The sequence below is a fragment of the Patiria miniata genome, unplaced genomic scaffold (assembly GCF_015706575.1).
Source record: "Patiria miniata isolate m_02_andy unplaced genomic scaffold, ASM1570657v1 HiC_scaffold_28, whole genome shotgun sequence".
NCBI classification, from domain to species: Eukaryota; Metazoa; Echinodermata; class Asteroidea; order Valvatida; family Asterinidae; genus Patiria; species Patiria miniata.
In genome coordinates, this window is record NW_024037067.1 from 4,968,092 (window position 1) to 4,987,589 (window position 19,498).

The window sequence follows — 19,498 nt, forward strand, 5'->3', positions numbered from 1 at the left end:
GTGAGAGAAACGCTGTACCATCTGCCGATACGGACCGATTGCGAATAAACTGTTTTGAAAATCATTTGAAATGTTATGATTTCCTCAAGAAAATACAATAATACGAGTCTTATCTTGAAATAAAAATATTTCCTCATTTATTTGTTGTAAACAAAAGAGCATTTGGAAAGTTTTCCGAATATGTATCGTATTATTTTTAATTGGGTAGCGCTAAGTTCTAGCATGGGTCATACGGTGAAAACTTCAAAGCGTGATTGTTTCTCGATGTGGCGAAACACCTTGTACATTTCATGCCTTTGTAAATTGAGCATGTTGAGAGAAAACACACAGGAGTTAAAAGCGTAAAACAGCGGACATTTTTTGTGGTAAGTGATCCTCAAAACAAAATATGTCGTTCAGTTTCATGTCTTTTGTTGGCCTAAAAGTTTTTCGTGGTGTGTTGCACATGTTGCGCAAGTTAGGGCCTACCGGTAGAGGGCGTGCTTCAAAATAAAGATCTTTTCGTGTTGTTTTTGTATGTGTTGGGAAAATGTGCCTGTCTGTATAATTATAAATTGCTTTGGTAGTTTTGCACACAAAAAGAATGTTGCAAGCTGAAGCATTTTTTTTCTTTGTAAATTGTATATTGTTGATGTACCCTAACGTGGCGCGGCCCCTAACGTGGCGCACTTTGATTTTTTGCCTGTAGCGCCTAGCTAGAGCAAAAGTTTTAACTGAAATTTCACAGAAAGTGAAATTTCATCAAGTTATAAACACTCCCGTTCATAAATCGCGAATTTATTTACCCGCTACAAAGTTAAAAGAAAAACTTATTTTGGCGTGATTTTCCGATTTTATTTTCAAGTGCAAAGTGAACCCTTTGAAAATGCCCCGAAAAATAAGAAAATAATTTTGTGACAAACATCTGGCTGGGTATGTAAGTAGAGATAAGAATGATTTATCAGAATTTATCAAGTTTTCAGAAATTCTTAAATGTTAATTTGGAATTTTCCGAGATTTATTTAAGTGCGCCACGTTAGGGAACACTCCGCCAAATTGTGCCCAATTTCCGGACGCCACCGTTTTTTAATTTCGGCTTAAATTTTATGAAACCAAAATTGTTCACAAAGGTTAAACAGCAAGCATTAATAAGGTAAAAGTACCAGTATTTCACTGCATAAATTTGAGGTTTGTCAACAAAGAGGTTTGGCAACACTACACGAGGAAATTTGGGTAAGCTTCGAAGTGCGCCACGTTAGGGAACACGACTATATTATTATTTATCAGGAAAAACTGTTGCAACCTGACGCCACTTTTGGAAAAAATGTCACAACCTGTCGCCACTTCAGCGGTTGTTTACAATTACAAAGTCTAAGGAGAGTCAAGTATTTCCTAACAAAATTGGAAAAGTTTCTCAGTCCCAGATTATTCATGACTCATGTCATCATTTTTGCAATGACTGACCTTCATTGAGATGGTTGATATTTGAATGTCATTCATTGCAAACATGATGATTAGACATGAATCTGAGACTGAGCAACATTTCTATAATTGGCCCCATAAATGTGGCCCATTTATTGGACAACATCCGTTTATTTACGGAGGTAGCCTAGTAAATTGGCCACATTTTGGGGGCTAGGTAAGCACAGGAGTTTTCGATCGGGGAGCAAATTCGACCGCCTGTTACTAACCGCTCCATAAAATCCGTGCGATGATCTTCAGTTCCGGCCTTGATTGTTGTTTGTTGAGATGTCAGAACAGCTCCGTGAAATTGTCGTAATTGATTCCAATTTTGAAGGTGTTGCAGAGGTCACGTTATGGGATCAAGCAAGAACTATCGTATCGGGTTGAATTCCATACACAGATCCAACTTATCTGTCGCCATACACATGAATTTTCACCTCACCTTGTGATTTCATTGAAGACAAATCCAAGAGGCTGTGGCAATGTGAGTACATTTCAGTAAGGGCTGATTGTGTAATTTAGAGGTTTAATTCTTATTTTTCCTGAAAATATTTATTTTTAAGATGTAAAAGAGGTACAATGTACAAAGTGGTGAAAACGAAGAACTTTTTGTTAAAAACCAACCAATAGACCTATAACTCGCCCTAGGCCTAGCTACCGGTAGGCATTAATTTTTTTTTCGTTTTTAAGTATTTTATTTATATTACACTTCTTTACTCGGGGTACGTCAAACAGTTTAAAACTGGTTTCCATTGGGGCCCTACATTCAATACAAATGACTACACTGTACACACACGTGTAATTCATTACAAATACAATACAAAACACTGGAATGTAATAAAATATATAAGCACAAGGATTAATACATTATTACTCAGATAACTATTATAGATATTTTGCAACTATTACAACTATTACCATTTTTATGATATTGAGAAAGAAATATTGCTGTATGATTGCTGATTACGAGAGGGGCGAAAAACCCGCAATAAACCCTTTTGAGAGAAAACACTGGAAATTCCCATCCAGCTCCTTATTATTATGGCAACCAAGTCTACCAGCAGCATACATGGCTTTAGTTTACATTACATATTTTACATGAATTTTTAAAAATGGCAATGGCGATTTTATGTTTAAAAAAATATTTAACGTGTAAAATGTTTAAAAGAAATATTTCATAATGAACAAAATACAACTAAATTGCTAAGCCTACAACAGTCCTTTCTTTTAAGCGATGCCAATAACATGCGTTTCCTTTAAAACAGCCAGTGTTTATGCATACAATTATTTGTTAAGAATGGATTTCTGTTCATGCTGTCCATTTCATTTATCTGTCATCTGCTTATACTCAAATATCGATTGTATTTTTCAGATATATACATTCACAATGAGTCGAAGAGGCCATTATAAGACGTACATCCAAGAAAACTTAGAAAAAGCCGTGGAGAAAATAAAGTTAGGAGAGATTTCTGTTGGAAAAGCCAGCCTTGCCTATGGAATCCCCAAGACTACGCTCCTTGACAAGATGCACGGCCGCACCCCCCTTCAAACACGTCAAGGCCCAAATCCCATTCTGACAGACGAGGAGGAGTTGGGGCTTGTGACGTGGATCGCCCAAAAGCCCAAGATGAGCTACGGTCGCATGAAGCAGGAGCTGGCTTTGATGGTCAAGAAAATCCTTGACGAGAATGGCAGGCCGAATCCATTCAAGAAGAATACTCCGGGAAGATGTTGGATGAGGGGTTTCTTGAGGCGACATCCGGAGATTTCGACAAGAGTGCCGCAGCCGGTAGCACCAAGAGGCAAGCAGGGACGCCAGGGACAAGAACCCCCCGCAGTAAGCCCCTCTCAAAGTGGTGCCAAGAATGCGCTGGAAGCTCTCGAATCTGTGATTTCCTCCGAGAAGTTGCAGTTGTTTCAAAGGTGGCGGCAGGAGGAATATGATATGGGCAGGGATGACCTGTACCAGGCGTGGTCTGCGCTCAAACGAAAGGCAGCATTGACACAGCTCGACGAGAGAGAATATATGCCGGGGTCGTCTGGGGACAGAACCACGACTGAGAAGTCAGCTCATCACGCGGAGGATTCCAACAGACCGGGCCCTTCTGGCTACAAGCCAGCCAGAAGCACAAAGTCAGCACAGCCGACTGACGCCGACAGACCAGGCCCTTCTGGGCCCAAGCCAGCAACTTCAAAGGCTTTGTCTCCCTCCTGGGTCTCTGACAAACGCCTTCAATATCCAGAGGCATCCAGAGTCGGAAAGTCAAAAGAAAAGACAAACCGAAAAGACTCCGGAGAAACATTCACATCACATCTCATAGAAAAGGAGCAAAAGAAGAAGAATGAAGAAGAGCGCCGACAGAAACGTCAAGAGGAGCGAGAGAGGAAAAAGATGGAGGCCGAAGCCAAGAAGCGGAAAGCAAGCAAGTCCAAAGGCAAGTCTAAACGCACAACCGCTCATCCTAAACACACAACCGGAGATTCCGATGGAGACATCGAAATGGTTGAGGAGAACCAATGCGGCTCGTGCCATTGTCAGTACGACGACAATCCAGAGAACTGGATCGGTTGCGGGAACTGCAAACGGTGGTACCACAGATCCCAACGATGCTCTGGACTTGAAGGAGTGCAAGACATGAGTGATGACGACATCTGCAAGCTTGAGTGGTTGTGTAACATGTGTCTTTAGGCAATTTGCTCTGCAGTACCATACAGCGCATCCCAAAATGCCCACAACGTTTTTTGTGAGGTTATAACATTGACGCGGAAACAAGTACCACCATTATTTCTGACACCATTTTAAAGCGTGGAATCTGAACTTTATCCCTGGCGAGTTTTGTGTGATATTTAAAAGAGTTTTCAAATTATTTGTGTTCAAAAAAAGGTATGTTGAAAACAGACGCAACCGATTTTTCAAGGAAAATTGATAATACAGTACATGCAAACTTGAGTCACACTTTGAGCACTTTTTGAATAGGTGCATGCAGACATGTACATGTACGTGAAATTTGATATTTCAAAAGAGACTCAGAATAAACTTGAAACGAAGAACGACCTTGTGAATTTATTTAAGGGGTTGCTCTACGTGGATCGAAAAGAATAGGAAACATGGAAAGTAAAACGCAATGAGATCGTCACATCATAAACATGATGAACCATTCCACATTAGACAAAAAAGCCCATGAATAATTTTCCTAGAAATCGCCGTCGGTTGAGTTTGTTTTTGACGTGCCTTTATTTTAAAACGAGTAATTTCAACACCCTTTTGAATATCAAACCAATATTTACCAGGGCTAAAGGTAGATTCCAAGCTTTAAAATGATATAAAAATGGTGGCAGTCCGTGTTTTCGCGGCAACACTAGAGCCTCGCAAAAAAATGTAGCGGGTATTTTGGGACAAAACAAAAATAAATCCAATTGCTTCTTGTTTTGATTTTAGGGTTTTCTTTTTTAAGACGTAGGCCATGCATGGTTAGAGTTTTAAGAATAGGGTCGGCTTGAAAAATTGCACCGAATCTTTCAGGGATTATTTTTTTGTAGGTTTGCCGATTTGATGGAAAACAAACAAAGCAAAATAAAAACGAACGGAAGACAGTTCATAGCTTTATGTGAACAAAGTGATATGTGGATAGGACTGCTAGTGCTAAGCTTTGTGTTGTTTATTTTTTCAGAGAATTTTGAGCCAATGTTGTTTAGATATTTGAATTGTTCACATGTTGGCAATGGCTGTTGAATAATACAAATATGAGAATAAAATTTCATTTGAAAAGAGTTTTTCAAGCCCTTTCTTTATGTTATACCATATGTGCTACATTGTACTTTGTTACCAATATTCACAATGTAATTGTTAAAAGTATTAGCAATAACTCTGTCATTATGCCCATTATGTACAAAGTAAAGCTGACTGGTATGGTATTAGACTTTGTTTTAGTCGACAAAGAGTTAATAACATTCCAAGTACCTTTAATGTTGTTGTTTTTTGCTGACAAAATTTGGTATTCAAAAAATATTGCTTGGCAGATTTGATTAAAACAGTAAGAGTATTTCTATATTTGGCATACACACTTTTGTTGCGTACAGTGGAATTCTTCAAGTATTTATGATACAAGTGATTTTTCCTTTAAATGGAATTGTAAAGGCCCTCAGTTAACCAAGGTGATTTAGTTTTATGAAAACAACATTTTGTCTGAACCTGAGGGAATTAGAAATCACATATAATTTCAGAACATGATCTAGAAACACAGAGTATGAACTATTTACATCATTGAATGAGTGAATAAAATTCCAGTCAGTGTCATACAAATCATAAATAAAACGTTGGATGTTTATATTTCTTGAAATCACGTTTCATAAAATTCAAATATCTTGTGTGCGAATATTATCATTATCGACAATCGCAAAAGCACTAAATTTGTTTGTGTCAGATTTTGCGCGTTCACGTCCATTTGCAGATCATGTAATTGGACAATATTTCACAAGCTGGGTTGACGCGATTCTAACGCAATTCTACCACGATTGGTCAATTTCTTTTCATTCACGGGCAAGACATGTCTATGTGTACAGCAAGCCTATAGAATTCTGCGCTATTCTACATGTGCGCCAGGCAGAGAACGTTACGTGGCCAGACCGCGACCGTAGCTATAATTCCTGATGTTGTTGTGTTGGTTCTTGTGTGTGAAATGTGCTCCAGTCCAGTACATTTTAAGATGTACTGGCCGTGCGATCCAGTGCATATTTTCGTGAATTTCAAATTTACTATAACAAGTTAACATGCCAAGGAGTTTATGTGTAGTTCAATTAATTTTTTCATTTAATAAAATTGAATTATTTTGTTGGTGTTCTCTTTTATCATTGATGTTTATTTTATTTGTGGTGTAAAGGCATTGGACAAAGAAGAGTGCCACTCCCAACTGCAATGCCAGCGAGAAATGTAAAAGACGAGCCAGTCAACCCCGTCATTGTCATGGCAACAGAACCCAACGTTAGCAACCCACCGCTCAGCTCTGACAAGCAGCTGAAAAGCATCAAACACATCCTGCAGGATTACAGGCAGGTAAAGTTGAAAATGTGTGAACTTCCAATCTTCAGCTAATCAGGTTTATATGTACATGTACATCATCCCAACGCAAATTTACATTATGAATAGTCTAATTGCAGTACCTGCTGCTGCGTATGTAGAAATGTACATCAGATTCGAACCAGCCAACCGATGCCTCAAGCTCGGTGGTCAAGTGGTAAGACGTCAGCACTAGAAAGCAGGAGGCCGTTGGTTAGAGTCCCACTAAGGAATTTTTGTCAACTTTCACTTAGGAGGTATAGTGTTCATGGAAGGGTTTTGGAGAGCAAAATGCCCTGAATACGCAGTACTGTGGCTTCATGGTCTGAGTGTTGAATTCGTGGTCTATGGGTAATACTGCAGGTTGTGGGTTCGAGTCCAGCCTGCGGCTGTGGTGCGTGTGCCCTTGGGCAAGGCACTTTGTCACTCATTGCTTCTCTCCACCCAGGAGTAAATGGGTACCAGTGAGGGCAGAGATAGCATTTGTGCTCGATTTGTGCCGCTTTGTGCAGAAATGGCTACATCGAGAAAATTATCTTTGGAATGTTTTGTTGGCCCAGTAAAGCAGGGTAATAATGATGTAGCTCCTTGAGTATCAATGTTGGTGGATATGTGGCTTTATAAGTACAATTAATTTTCATGCTGCCTTGATGAGATTTGACATCCCTGCCAAAGTTTTGTCACATTTAACGTTGCCCACTTCAATTTTTTGGCACTCACAATCCCCTACACAGTTGTACAGCATGCATCTGCATTCTACAGTGAACAGTAGGACTTTTTATGTGTATTTCATTTCAACGTTTGTTTGTTTTTTCTTCTGATTTTTGTGTATTTCACAGGGCTCGCGTGTTGAATATGCCCAGTTACTTCACAGTGTTTGCAACCCCAATCTTGATGTAAGTATGACCTGAAATTTTGAATCACGTTACTTAATTTGCGTAGGTTATACTTGATGACTGATATCTTGGAATAAAGGGTTTTCTGAGATTTTTACGATTTTGCTGTGACAAATATGATTTCAAAATTCTGCTGTGGTAGTCCTGTTTTAATAACACATACTGCTTGATGATAACGGGGCTTAATATTCTTGTCATATAAGTTAGCTTAAAAAGCATAAAAATAATTGCATATTTTTTTTTCTTCTGTTTAGCCTGCCACTCTACTCTCATGGATCAAAGAGTTCCAGAAATGTGCTTCATATCTTGGGCAGGAGTTTGAGCCATTAGTCAAAGCTCTCCTGGTAAGAACTGTAATTGTTATATCGTGTGCTTGGATACTGAAATTTCATTGGTCTAGGACGGCCACATGTCTGGACAATGGTGATATTGCACTGCATTTATTTCGCGTTCCATGCATGTGTGGAACCTACCAGTGCGCTAGCTTTGCGCAATGAGAACTGCAACGTCAAACGCTCAGTCTCATGTCCGGCAGGACATCAAAACTTTCAGTTATCAAAGGTTACACCGCAGTGATTCAATTTATTTCTCACACAGTAAGTTACAACCATGTATCTTTTTGAATTGTTGGCACGATATAACAAACCAATTGTTGACTACTGTGATGTGGGAAATGCTGTTTTTTAACCCCCTCGGGGTGCATAGCTATGCGCCCCGCGGGTTTTAAAAACGTCATATCCCACATCACAGTAGTCAACAATTGTTAAATAAAACACCTATTTACTGCTGGATTTGTAGGATTTAGGAAAGTAGAGTAAAATCACTTCAATTTCATAGACCCTTTACATTGCAGCCATGTTTGAATTTGTTATTTTTTCACAAGGATACGCATGACTAGAATTCTGGTGCCTTCATTGTTCCCTAGTAAAAACACCCAACAAGAACAAACCATAAACAAAAGGGTTTATATTTTATAATTTAACTGTCCTAGTCCTCCTGCACTTTACAACCCTTCAAGTTTTTGCAAAACCGCTTTTGCCCATAGAGTTAACACCTATACTTCAAATTCCTTTGAGGTAATCTTCTGTGGAGTATGGATAACACTTCAAATCCCTGCACAATTCTTTTGTGTGGTAGAGCTCAGGGCAAGCAGGCAGTTTCGGTGATGCTTCACTACTGTTTTTTTGTGCGCAGTGACTCTCTGTGTGACACAGTTACTTTAACACTTCATATCCCTTCACCTGAAACTGACCTGCAGGGTTTTAAAGGGTTTTACATGTTGCTGTGAATATTGACTTAACCCTAACCATCCAAAATCCTCTTTGCAAATTGGAGGAACTTGCAGGATTGAGGCTGCATAGCAAAAATGTGTTGCTGATTTCAGAGGATGGACTGTGTCAAGGTCTTGGGCCAGACCTTGTGTTGTTTATGCTCAACCGTGCATAAATTTATGCCTATATTATGCTGAAATCCTCCGCACTGCTCCAGGATGTCGCTACCGGTAGCTCTGCCCTCAAACATATTGACAGTGATTGCCGAAGGATTTTGCAGGATTGAGGCAGTGGTCACCCGTTAGATGTAGCTCTTATCCTTGTTTTTGTATTTGTTTGTTTTTTTCCCTTCAAAATAGCAAGTGAATTGGTGGGATAGAGGGCCCAAGATGCTGAAGGAGTACCGTCGCTTTGTGACACGGCTTATCACGGCCCACTCAGTGTACCTTGCCTCGGTCCTTGCCATGCTGGCCAAGAACCTGGTTCCGTCTGACCCCCCAGTTGGTAAGAAGCTGAGCCCCTAACAATATACACTACAGACTTTATTTCTCAAGACAAAGAAAACCTTATAATAACAGGGGGTGTTTAGTAACAGTACGATCTTTAATCCAAATTAGGTTTTTGTAATAATTCGCTAGGTTACTTTTGGGATAAATGCAAATGATCCTATATGCCTTTAAATTATTAAGTTTGAGTCACGATATCAGTGATCTTTAATCAGGACTACATTTGTTAACTTTGGACTTTTACAAAATGAAAATCTTGTCAGCACAGTGGTTTTTTTTCCTTGTTTCTTCAGCACTCGCACACCCAAACCCAGCTGCATTGATAAAAGAACACGAAGCCGTTGACAGGTCAAAGTTCACCTGGGTCCATGAGACGATAGGCCTGCTACTCACTGTTGCACCAGCGTAAGTCTGCTAACATCAAACCAAGACTTTAAGACATGAACATTGTTCATCAGTGTATGAAACTGATGCAAAGTGCAACAGAGTGCTAGGAAAGCTCGTTAGGTCTTCAAGAAGAAACAGAATGGGAGAAAAACTGTAGAGGAGGTGTCTCTGGACTACTCAACCACACGGAAAATGTTGTTTGTGTTCTTGGGCAAGACACTTTACTACAATTGACTCTTTCTCCAACCAGGAATGTGAATGGGTACCTGTGAGGGTAGAGACCAAATTGCACTGATCTTGGCTGCTGCAGAAAAATGGTCTCACGGCCTGATGAAAAGGGGTAATAATTGTGAAGCGCTTTGGTATAAAGTGCTACATAACCACCAAATTGTTTTTGTCGGATTTTGAAATAATGAAACGGGGTAAACTACAGGAAGCAAATGTGTTTAGCTCGTGTTTGTCTCTCTTTTGTTTTATTAGAACTCCCAAGTTCCTTCTACCAGTTCTTGCCGACTGTTTTCCGTGGATCAAGAGATCCTCATATATCATGGTAAGTCCTCAGAATATTTACGAAAGTCCTTTGCATCCTGTTAAAGTTCTACGTAGCAAATACAAAAGTGTGGCAAAACAAGAAATTGTATTTCGGATGTAAATTTTATTTTCGATTTTTTTTTTTGCCAGAATGGTTATGTGGAGAACCTGCTTAACATCACAGCGTACCTACCAGAGTTGAGAGTCAAAGTTCTTGAACTCATTCTTCATCGCATGACGGAACTTGATGTTAGTATACGTTGATATTTGTATGACACTAATTTTTTATATGCTCGAGGAAGAGCGTCAAAATACTGCAGATAAGTGAAATTTGGCATTTTGCTGAAATATACCATTATTTGGATTTTTGGCTATAGAGTTACCTCAGATTTGTCTTGTGACACAAATGGCTTTCATTTTCACAAATGGCCGCCATTTTCCAAAAATGCCGCCATTTTCAAAATTATGGCCGCCATTTTCCAAAAATGGCCCCCAGTTTCCAAAATGGCATCCATTTTCCAAAATGGCCACCATTTTCCAAAATGGCCGTCATCAGCTGCCAAAGTGCCCTTGATACAGTACATCAAGTCCATTGTTTTTTTTGTTTTTTTCTCCAGGTGAATTCTCCAAAGGAAGACATATGGGAAGCTGAGAGTACTGCGGAGAGCCCAGACAAGCCCAACGATGCAGAAGACATGCAATTCAAGATGGTAAGTTGAGAAAGATTTTATGTTTTGTCAAAAACTGTACCTCGAAATGCTGAATTGAACTCTTGGTTTTTTGTTTTTTTTTACTCAAAGAACGCTTCCTGAATAGTTAACCAGTTCCTGTGTGTCGTTAACCAGTGATGAATTCAATAATGATAGAATATTCAATACTTAAAGGGAATGTACATCATTGGCTTTTGTTGTAATTTTCAGAAATGAACTATTTGAGGGGTTAGTATAATAGATCAAATATTGTTTAACTGACATGTTTGAAGTTTCGTGTTCGAAAATGCTTGAAAAACCAAGAAAAACAAAAATGTTTAAGTAGTCTGGTTCCCTGACTCCACTAAAGATAAAATGGATCAATTTATAGATGTCGGAAAATTGTAAGGTAAGGGAACCAGTCTAGCTGACCTGCACCCGTTCATGAACATGTAACCAATAGCAAACAAAATGTGGACTGAAAAAATTGTAAATTTGGAGCAGTAGTTGAAAAATAGCTAGGTTTTTCCAACGGTGGTCGGCCGACCACCGTTGGAAATGTATACAAAAATACCATTTTCTTGATAATAACTTGACACCAGGTACCATAATTTTACAGGATGCTTTAGACTGTCATTTATCAACATCCTAGTAAGGTATTTCGTAAAATCTTGGTAGTTTTATTTTTTGATGTTTGCAAATGTTGTTTAGTCCCTTTAACCTGTTGAAGTTAAACGTCAGCAGTTATTACACTTTTTGAGAAAACACTGCAAAACCATGCACGACCTTTTGATCATGAAACACAATTTTGTCAATAACACTCTTTAAATCCTTTTAGTCAATTTACTGATTGTTGGAAATCTCTTACTTTTCTTGATTTCTTCTAAATGACAGCAAGCCAGATGGAATAATTTCACGGGGTGTTAAGTACCAGTATACGATCTTTACTCCAAGTGATAATAATTTGGTAGGTTACATTTGGGATAAATGCAAATGATCCTAGTCTTTAATCAGTGATGTTGATTGTTTGTGGTGCAGGATGGTGTGGAGGAAGGAGACACAGACTGTCTCAAGGATGCAGGCGATGAGAAGAAAGATGCAGTCCAACATGAGATGGCTGACAAGCTAGACATACTCATGACCACTATGATGACATACATCAGGGATGCGTGCTACAAGAATGGTGAGAAGAAACACAAAATGTGATCATTTTTTTTGTCAGTTACGTAAAAGCCAGCTCGGGCACAAATACAGGATTATCATCATAAACAGTTTGGATGCAAGGCACGATACACCAACGCCTTTACATGTACCCAGAGTTTAGCTGAGAAATGCATAAGGCTATCCCCTGTTTATGGTTAATCACAAAGTTGGAAAACCTTGTTCGTTTGTTATGAACATTTGTTACAATTTGTCTGTGAAAAGTCATGGGGTTTTGTCAAAACAGATTTTTAAAGAAGCTTCATCATTCACATTGCAAATCTGTATGTAGATTTCTGTTTTTCAGGTAGACACTAATATAATGTCATAACTAACTCTTAAATACCAGACTTGTGATTGAATAAATCACAAGTCAATCACAAGTCAATCACAAGTAACAGGAGATGACAAAGAACAAATGAATGTCTTTGTCATGGTTCATGTGACTAGCTTGTGATTTGACTTGAAACTGGAGGATTTGTGATTGACTTGTGATTGACTTGTGATTGACTTGTGATTGACTTGTGATGGACTTGTGATGATCTTGTAATGATCTAGTGATGATCTTGTGATTGACTTATGATGATCTTGTGATGATCTTGTGGTGATCTTGTGATGATCTTGTGGTGATCTTGTGGTGATCTTGTGGTGATCTTGTGATGATCTTGTGATTGACTTGTGATTGACCTGTGATGACTTGTGATTGACTTGTGATGACTTGTGCTTAACTTGATCCCAACTCTTCCAAACACTTATCCAATTTTCCATCCTCATAATTTGTTTTCCCTTACTCTCAGTAATATTCAAGTTATCTTTCTCCATCAGATGAGTTCCAGCTAGAGGAAGCCCGTCTCCTTCACAGACATCTCCTTCAAGTCTTTGATAAGGTCATCCTCCCCACCCATGCCTCCAGCCATGTCCAGTTCTTACTCTTCTACTTCTGCAGCTTCAGACAGGTATTCAGGCCATTCAGAAATGTCTGTGGATTTTCTCTGCTGACTGATTATATTTTTTTTTTCATGAAATGTTGAAATTGTGACTCGACTTTAGACTGAATTACTTGTGACTGACTAGTGACCTACTAAACAAATCTGATGTAAGACTCTCCCAGGAAGGACTTGAAAGATTTCTTTCCAGATTTTGGTTTTTGCCTTTTCAGAAATTGTCCAGAAAAAAAATTGTTTGCATGTTTATTTCGTTGTTCATTTATTTATTGAAATTATTATTTTTTTCTTTCTAAATGTACTCTTAACATTTGTAGCTGATTTTGATCTTTGGGTTTTTTGCTCTTTCAGGCCATCATCGATGCCTTTCTAGAATACCTATGGAAACGCTTCACCAATCCCAACACACCTGCCGTGCTCCGCCAGGCCACGGCGTCCTACATCGCAAGCTTTGTCTCCAGAGCAAACTTCCTCCCTGTCAGGTAATTTACGTCTGAATTAAGAAAAAATGTGAACTGTTTTATGGGGTTTATGCTAAAATAGGGGTTCAAGGCTCATTATGGATGTGTAGTTTAGACAGAATGCACAATATACCCCGTCAATATTTTAAGATTGGACTTGATTTAATTGTTGCCATACGCTGGACGCTCACACGAAGATGATACAGAGCTGCGCACATTCTGAATATTGTGCAGTATGCATACATCAGGCCGTGTACTTGCAGACCAGTGTACAGGCATTGCAGTCACTGTGTGGACCTCCGAACAAAGCCTGTCCTCACAGTGCAGGTAGCAGCGACGTTGTGTGGACTTGCCCACGTCCACACAAGGTTCCCCCTCTCTGAAAAACAGGTTTAGAGGCATCTTTTGGTTAGGTCTATCAGTCGCAAAATGAAGAGGAACACTCTAGGAATCATGATAAGAAATTTGAGTTGAAAGAGTGCTCACAGTGCGAGTAACCTAAGTTGTTTTGTAACAACATGAAGACAAAGGAATGTCCACACTAGGTGTGTAATGTCAGCATGTGTGCTCACACAGTGTGTAACCTGATGCAACTTTTTATGCAAAAGTTTGACTGCTGTAGTTGGGAAAGACTCCGGACTATAATTAATGGAAAATTAATTCATGAAGTTTGCCCGTCTGGATCCAAAATCACCCCAATACTATTTGGCAAGGCACGACTCAGGTCACCAGTCTAAAACGTAACACGTAATGTTACCATATCGCACGTCCTTTGATTCTTAATTTTTGCTTTTCCTGTTTCCTTTTGCAGTACTGTCACAGCATGTTTGGACCTGTTAGCTGCCTGGCTTCATTCCTACATTGACAACCAAGAGGTCAACAACAGACTGCGGCAAGACGTGTGTGTCCATGGGCCGTTCTACTCACTCTGTCAGGTCAGTGTCTTCTCACTTTATTGGCAGGGGATGTAGTGGTAAACTTTGCTTGCCTTCCACTGTTTTGGGGTTCGGGGTTCATAACTGCCACCGCATTCCAAGCTAGGACTCCAGAATTTCAGCATTCCCACCTCTACGCATCAATACTCACTGCTCCGGTTCACTATTTGTTGACTTTACTCAGTTTTTTCTCAGAACCGCACACACAAGTCACTAGAGATTTTGTCAGGTTGGTGTCTTCTCACTTATATGAAGGCAGTGTAATAGTATAGAATATAGGACGAACAAAATGAGAAGCATTTTTTTTGACATGGAACCATGTTCGTGTGCGTGCTGCATGCTTTCATGAAGCTGAGGTGTGTGCGCATTTTGGTAAACCCTATCAAAATGAACAGCCCTGGTAACCCTATCAAAACTGGACAGCCTTAATTTGAATTATTTTGACTTGTGCTTGAATTTGGTCAAGATGTGCATCACCCACATGTCTTGGTTATGTGTACGGCACAGATAGTAAACGGGAGCGAAAGTGTTGATAGCCACACAATGCCTGTCAGTGGTTGGCTATGTCTTTTTTTTCCCCAACAGATTTTGGCAATTTCGTTCCCCTATTGATTGAAGGAGCTCGTAGTGTGCATGTACTATCTGAGCGTCAGCCTGGTTCCGCCTCAAAAATAACTTGTAATTTTGTTTGCCGAATTAGTGCATACCTTCCTTGCCCACTCCAAGGCAGGACTCCAAAATTTCACAGCTGTGCATCTTTTCCTCGGATCAGCTGATTTCCTTGTTTTTCACTCCTCACTTATGCCAGTAAAAATACAAGACAGTGATACAGTCTTTTAAGCTGGAATTACCTCTTTTTGTTACTTCTCAGTTGCAAGCCTGATTTCAGTGTTCACACCTCTACGCTTCATTACTTACTGCTCTGGTTTACATATAACTCACTGTTGTGTTTACTCAGTTTCTTCTCAGAACCACAAACGAGTCACTAAAGAAATTTGTTGTCACATGATATTATTGCAATATTAGGAATTAGGTTGGTGCAGTGGTTCTTTCCTCGCCTTCCACCTCTATGGCCCAGGTTCAATTCCAAACCAAGTCCACATATGGATGGAGTTTGTAATTCCTGCTTGATTCAGAGGGTTCCCCAGAATGTGTCTGGGGTTTTCTTTCCACCTCTGCAACTCAACATGCATGCTTGCGAGCTACAATGCCTAGGGGGCTTTTGAGGAATCCTAGGTTTCATTACAGGAAATGAAATAATTATAATAAAAACTTCCCTTATAGATTTAGTCCATATATTCTACACTTTTTATCTTCCAGGCTGTGTTTTACATTTTCATCTTCCGCCATCGTCAGCTCCTAGCAGACAACAAGGGTCTGCACTACCTGATGGGGCTGAACCTGGAGCGTGTGGTCACCTGTAGATTAAACCCATTGAGGCTTTGCCTGCCGTCCATCGTCAACATGTTTGCCACATTGACCAGGTAAGATTCAGGAGGCAGGGAATTCCTATCTTACGACTCTACCTACCTCCATCATGCAAAGTATCTCTCCAACTCCCTCCCCAACTCCCTCCCCTCCCCCTCCACTCCCCCCCCCCCCCACCCACAAACCCCCATCTACAACCCCCCCCCCCCCCCACCCCAACCTCTTCCATCTCAAGCATTATCAGAAAAGGCCTTGGGTTTTTCATCTGCCGCATATTCTCGAGTAAGCCAGTTATATCCTTCTCGGTAAATCTGATACATTTTGCAATTTGTTTCGTTACTTGTGCTTGAATTTGGTCAAGATGTGCATCACCCACATATCTTGGTTATGTGTACGGCACAGACAGTAAACAGGAGCGAAAGACACCATAGCCACACAACACCTTTCAGTGGTTGGGCTGTCTTTCTCTTCCAACAATTTTTTTTTTTCACTTTAGTTCCCTTACTGCAATATTGTAGGTCATATCTAGCAGCCTCACATCATGCACCCAGAATGTTTCAAACAGTGTAAATATAGATCTATTGAAATTTTGGTTGGACATGTGTTTCCGAACAAACTTTGTACTGAAAAAGCATTCTAGCCAGCTCACAAACTTCACTTTAGTCAGACAGTTTTTGGTGTCTGATTGAATCCACTGTAAATATGTACAGATGACATGTACATGTATGTTTTGGAGGCCCACTGAATGTGGAGTTTTTGACACTGAAAGGGTAAAGAAGTACAGTAAGACGCTGCTGTAACGAACACCGTTATAAGGAACATATTAAATTTTATTATAATGCACAATTACTGTAACAAACAACCACTATAACGAACATTTTTGATGGACCCAATCATGTTCATTATAGTGGCGTTCTACTCTACATAGACCATGTCGACATGCAGCTTTCTCATGATTCCTCCTAAAAGTATACCATCTAACATTGACAAGTTTGATTAAAAAAAAGCCTCCAGCAGTATGAATTTATAAGGTATATATATATTTGTGCATTTTCAGGAAATACCAGATAGCATACTGTTACACCGTCATCGAGCGCAACAACCGGTCGCTGCATCAGGTGGCCAAGCTACACTCCAGTGACTCCACATCTAAACTCGCAGCGACAAACTTACTGGATTCCTTCTTCCCATTCGACCCTTACTTGCTGCCAAGGTGAGCTAGAAACCAAACTACAGCATTGAGCCAGTTGGAGTATGGTTAATAGATTATCTTGCTTCAACTCTTGCCATTCAAACACAGTTGGTATATAGTTGTCTGTTATAACACCTCACCCACAGATTCTGTATCTTGATTGGCCGAGAGCGAGTCACATGGCATTCGCTATTTTTGCTATCTTTCTGTGCACAGCCAAGAATACTATACCTTGTAGCAACCAAAGTACAGTACCCGTAGCAACAAAAGTACTATACCTGTAGCAACGAAAGTACTATACCATAGCAACCAAAGTACTATACCCATAGCAACCAAAGCACTATGCATACTGCTGTGCGCGTAAGCACTAACGCTACAGAGCTGGGTTCAAACATTTCGTCAAGGGGTAGTTTGCAATAGTGCAAGTAAATATTCAACTAATTTCTTATTCAAATAGAAGTCCATTTTAGTTCTATAAACAAGCAGAATCTGTGGGAGAGGTGTTATAAATCAAATATTGACTGCTTTGTCATGTGGTGTAGTAAAACTAGCCTCCCTCGGTGATCCATGGAGCATTCTATTTTCCCTTGGCTTCGCCTCGGGACAAATAGAATGCTTCATGGATCACCTCAGGAGGCTAGTTTTACTACACCACTCGAAGCAGTCAATATTTATATATTACGGGCCAATCTACATAGGTCAATTAATTTCATTTTTATTTCAATGCCAAATTAGTTTATTAAAATGTACCAGTATTTTGCAAGGAAAGTAAAGTATAAAAAATAAGCCTTGACCCAGAATTCGACAAAATAAGTCTCTGTCTTGAATTCCACATTTGTTTATTGATCTTTGTTTTGAATATTTTTAGGTCAGGGAAGTTTGTCCAGTCTTTGTACAGACAGTGGGAGGGATGTAAACCTGACGAAGACACTTCAAACACGGTAAGACATGACTTCAATAATAAATATAGGTGTATAATAGATGTTGCTGTAGGGTTTTTTACAATGCAGAAAGAAAAACGTATATTTTGTTTCGTGTTTTTTGCCATTCTTTTTGCAGAGGGAGGAGGAAGAGGATGAATTTGTGCAATATGAAGAGTGGGATAGGGACCTCCCCCTGGGAATTACACCTACAAATGCAGCCTGCATCTCCCCTGGATTCAGGAGCTAAGCTCCAAACTCGTTTCGGCACAATCATGTAAGATGCAGGGTTCGATTGGACTACTCAAGAATTTGTACCAATCTAATGGGGAAGATAACTGATGGTATTGTCTCGTCGGTTATTTTTATGTTTGAACTTTTTTCTTTTTATTTTCAATGTTTCTTGTAAAGAACCTCAAGTTTCCATGTCTGTGTTTCTTGGATGTCGTACCCTGAAAAATTAATTTCTGAATGGAATTGCTAAATATGTACCTTCAGTCCACAGAGTCAGTTATCTCCAGTTATTAGCAGGGTAACATAAGAACAAAACATGTTTTGAAGGGCACAGACATAACAACATAACTCTGATGATGGGTTTCAGTATATTTTATGTTTACAACCAAGTACCCCACCCCCTACTTTCTTTTATGTACTTATGTGAGTTTGGAAAGGAGTAAAACTACACAACTAGTCTTTTGAAAACACCAGAAAATACTGGAAAATTACCGTAGGCGTGATTCCTTGCTAGATAGCATATACAGGTTAATGGCTTCTGACTAGCGCCCCTTGAACAACGAAATCGACATAACGGGGAACTGCAAACATAGGATGTGATAGCTGAGTTGGTAGAGCACCGGAACTGTAGTTAAGAGGTCGCAGGTTCAAACCCTGTCCCAGTCAATTACTTTGTTCAATTTACAAACAAAAAAACCTGAAAAACTACCATAAGGAAAAAAGGAACAAATGCAAAAATTACAGCTTACTGTAAAGCAGCAAAAGAAATGTTAACAGCATTTGTCCCAAGAACAGTTTCAGTCAAAACTCCAAAGTTTTGTCTTTATTTTTAGCCTGATTTCTGAAAAAGGAATTACTGTTGTTTAAAAAAAAAGGTAACCATTGGAAATTCAAATGTTTTTTATTACATCAGTGTGTTTTAATTTGAAGAATCAAAATGGCCATTTTAATTCTAAATTAGCAAGTTAAATGCCTTGCTGTTTCACAAATTAATAAGTTTTCTGATATACTACATTGTGAGAAATGTAAGGGCTTATGTACCATGAGCCAAACTTATGTTGAAACATGGCATAAATAACAATTGCATAGCTGAAACAGAATTTCAATATTGTATTTTTGGCTTTAGAAATGTCAGTTGACATTAATAATGTAACAGTTTATCATAGTATTTGTACAAATGTTAATTGTATTTATTAGCATCTGTAATATGCAGGCATATGTACATATATATACAATGTATATGTAATTACAAGTGCATTTCATAATAAAACACATTGACGTCCATTCTTGGTTACAAATTGACTTTTCTCTAAACAGCACGGGCATTTCCTTGGAGGCAGGTGAAGCCTCAATCAATATTTAAAACATCAACATTTTGAAGATTTGGGCAAAAACAGTTGCTTAA

General features: G+C 39.3%; 2 protein-coding genes across 2 annotated transcripts; both read left to right on the forward strand.

Annotated features, from left to right (window-relative positions):
- Nucleotides 1–212: 212 nt before the first annotated feature.
- Nucleotides 213–19,377, forward strand: LOC119734878 (RNA polymerase I-specific transcription initiation factor RRN3-like). The gene is made up of 17 exons (XM_038208486.1): nucleotides 213–365; nucleotides 6,298–6,496; nucleotides 7,339–7,395; nucleotides 7,650–7,739; nucleotides 9,026–9,170; nucleotides 9,466–9,577; nucleotides 10,040–10,109; nucleotides 10,241–10,339; nucleotides 10,708–10,800; nucleotides 11,818–11,962; nucleotides 12,805–12,935; nucleotides 13,275–13,405; nucleotides 14,196–14,319; nucleotides 15,640–15,803; nucleotides 16,805–16,960; nucleotides 17,808–17,880; nucleotides 17,999–19,377. The coding sequence occupies exons 2-17, from the start codon at nucleotides 6,359–6,361 to the stop codon at nucleotides 18,107–18,109; spliced, it is 1,839 nt and encodes a 612-aa protein (XP_038064414.1). The 5' UTR covers nucleotides 213–365; nucleotides 6,298–6,358; the 3' UTR covers nucleotides 18,110–19,377.
- LOC119735070 lies at nucleotides 2,831–4,132 on the forward strand. Its single transcript, XM_038208762.1, has one exon. The coding sequence runs from the start codon at nucleotides 2,831–2,833 to the stop codon at nucleotides 4,130–4,132; it is 1,302 nt and encodes a 433-aa protein (XP_038064690.1).
- Nucleotides 19,378–19,498: the final 121 nt, after the last annotated feature.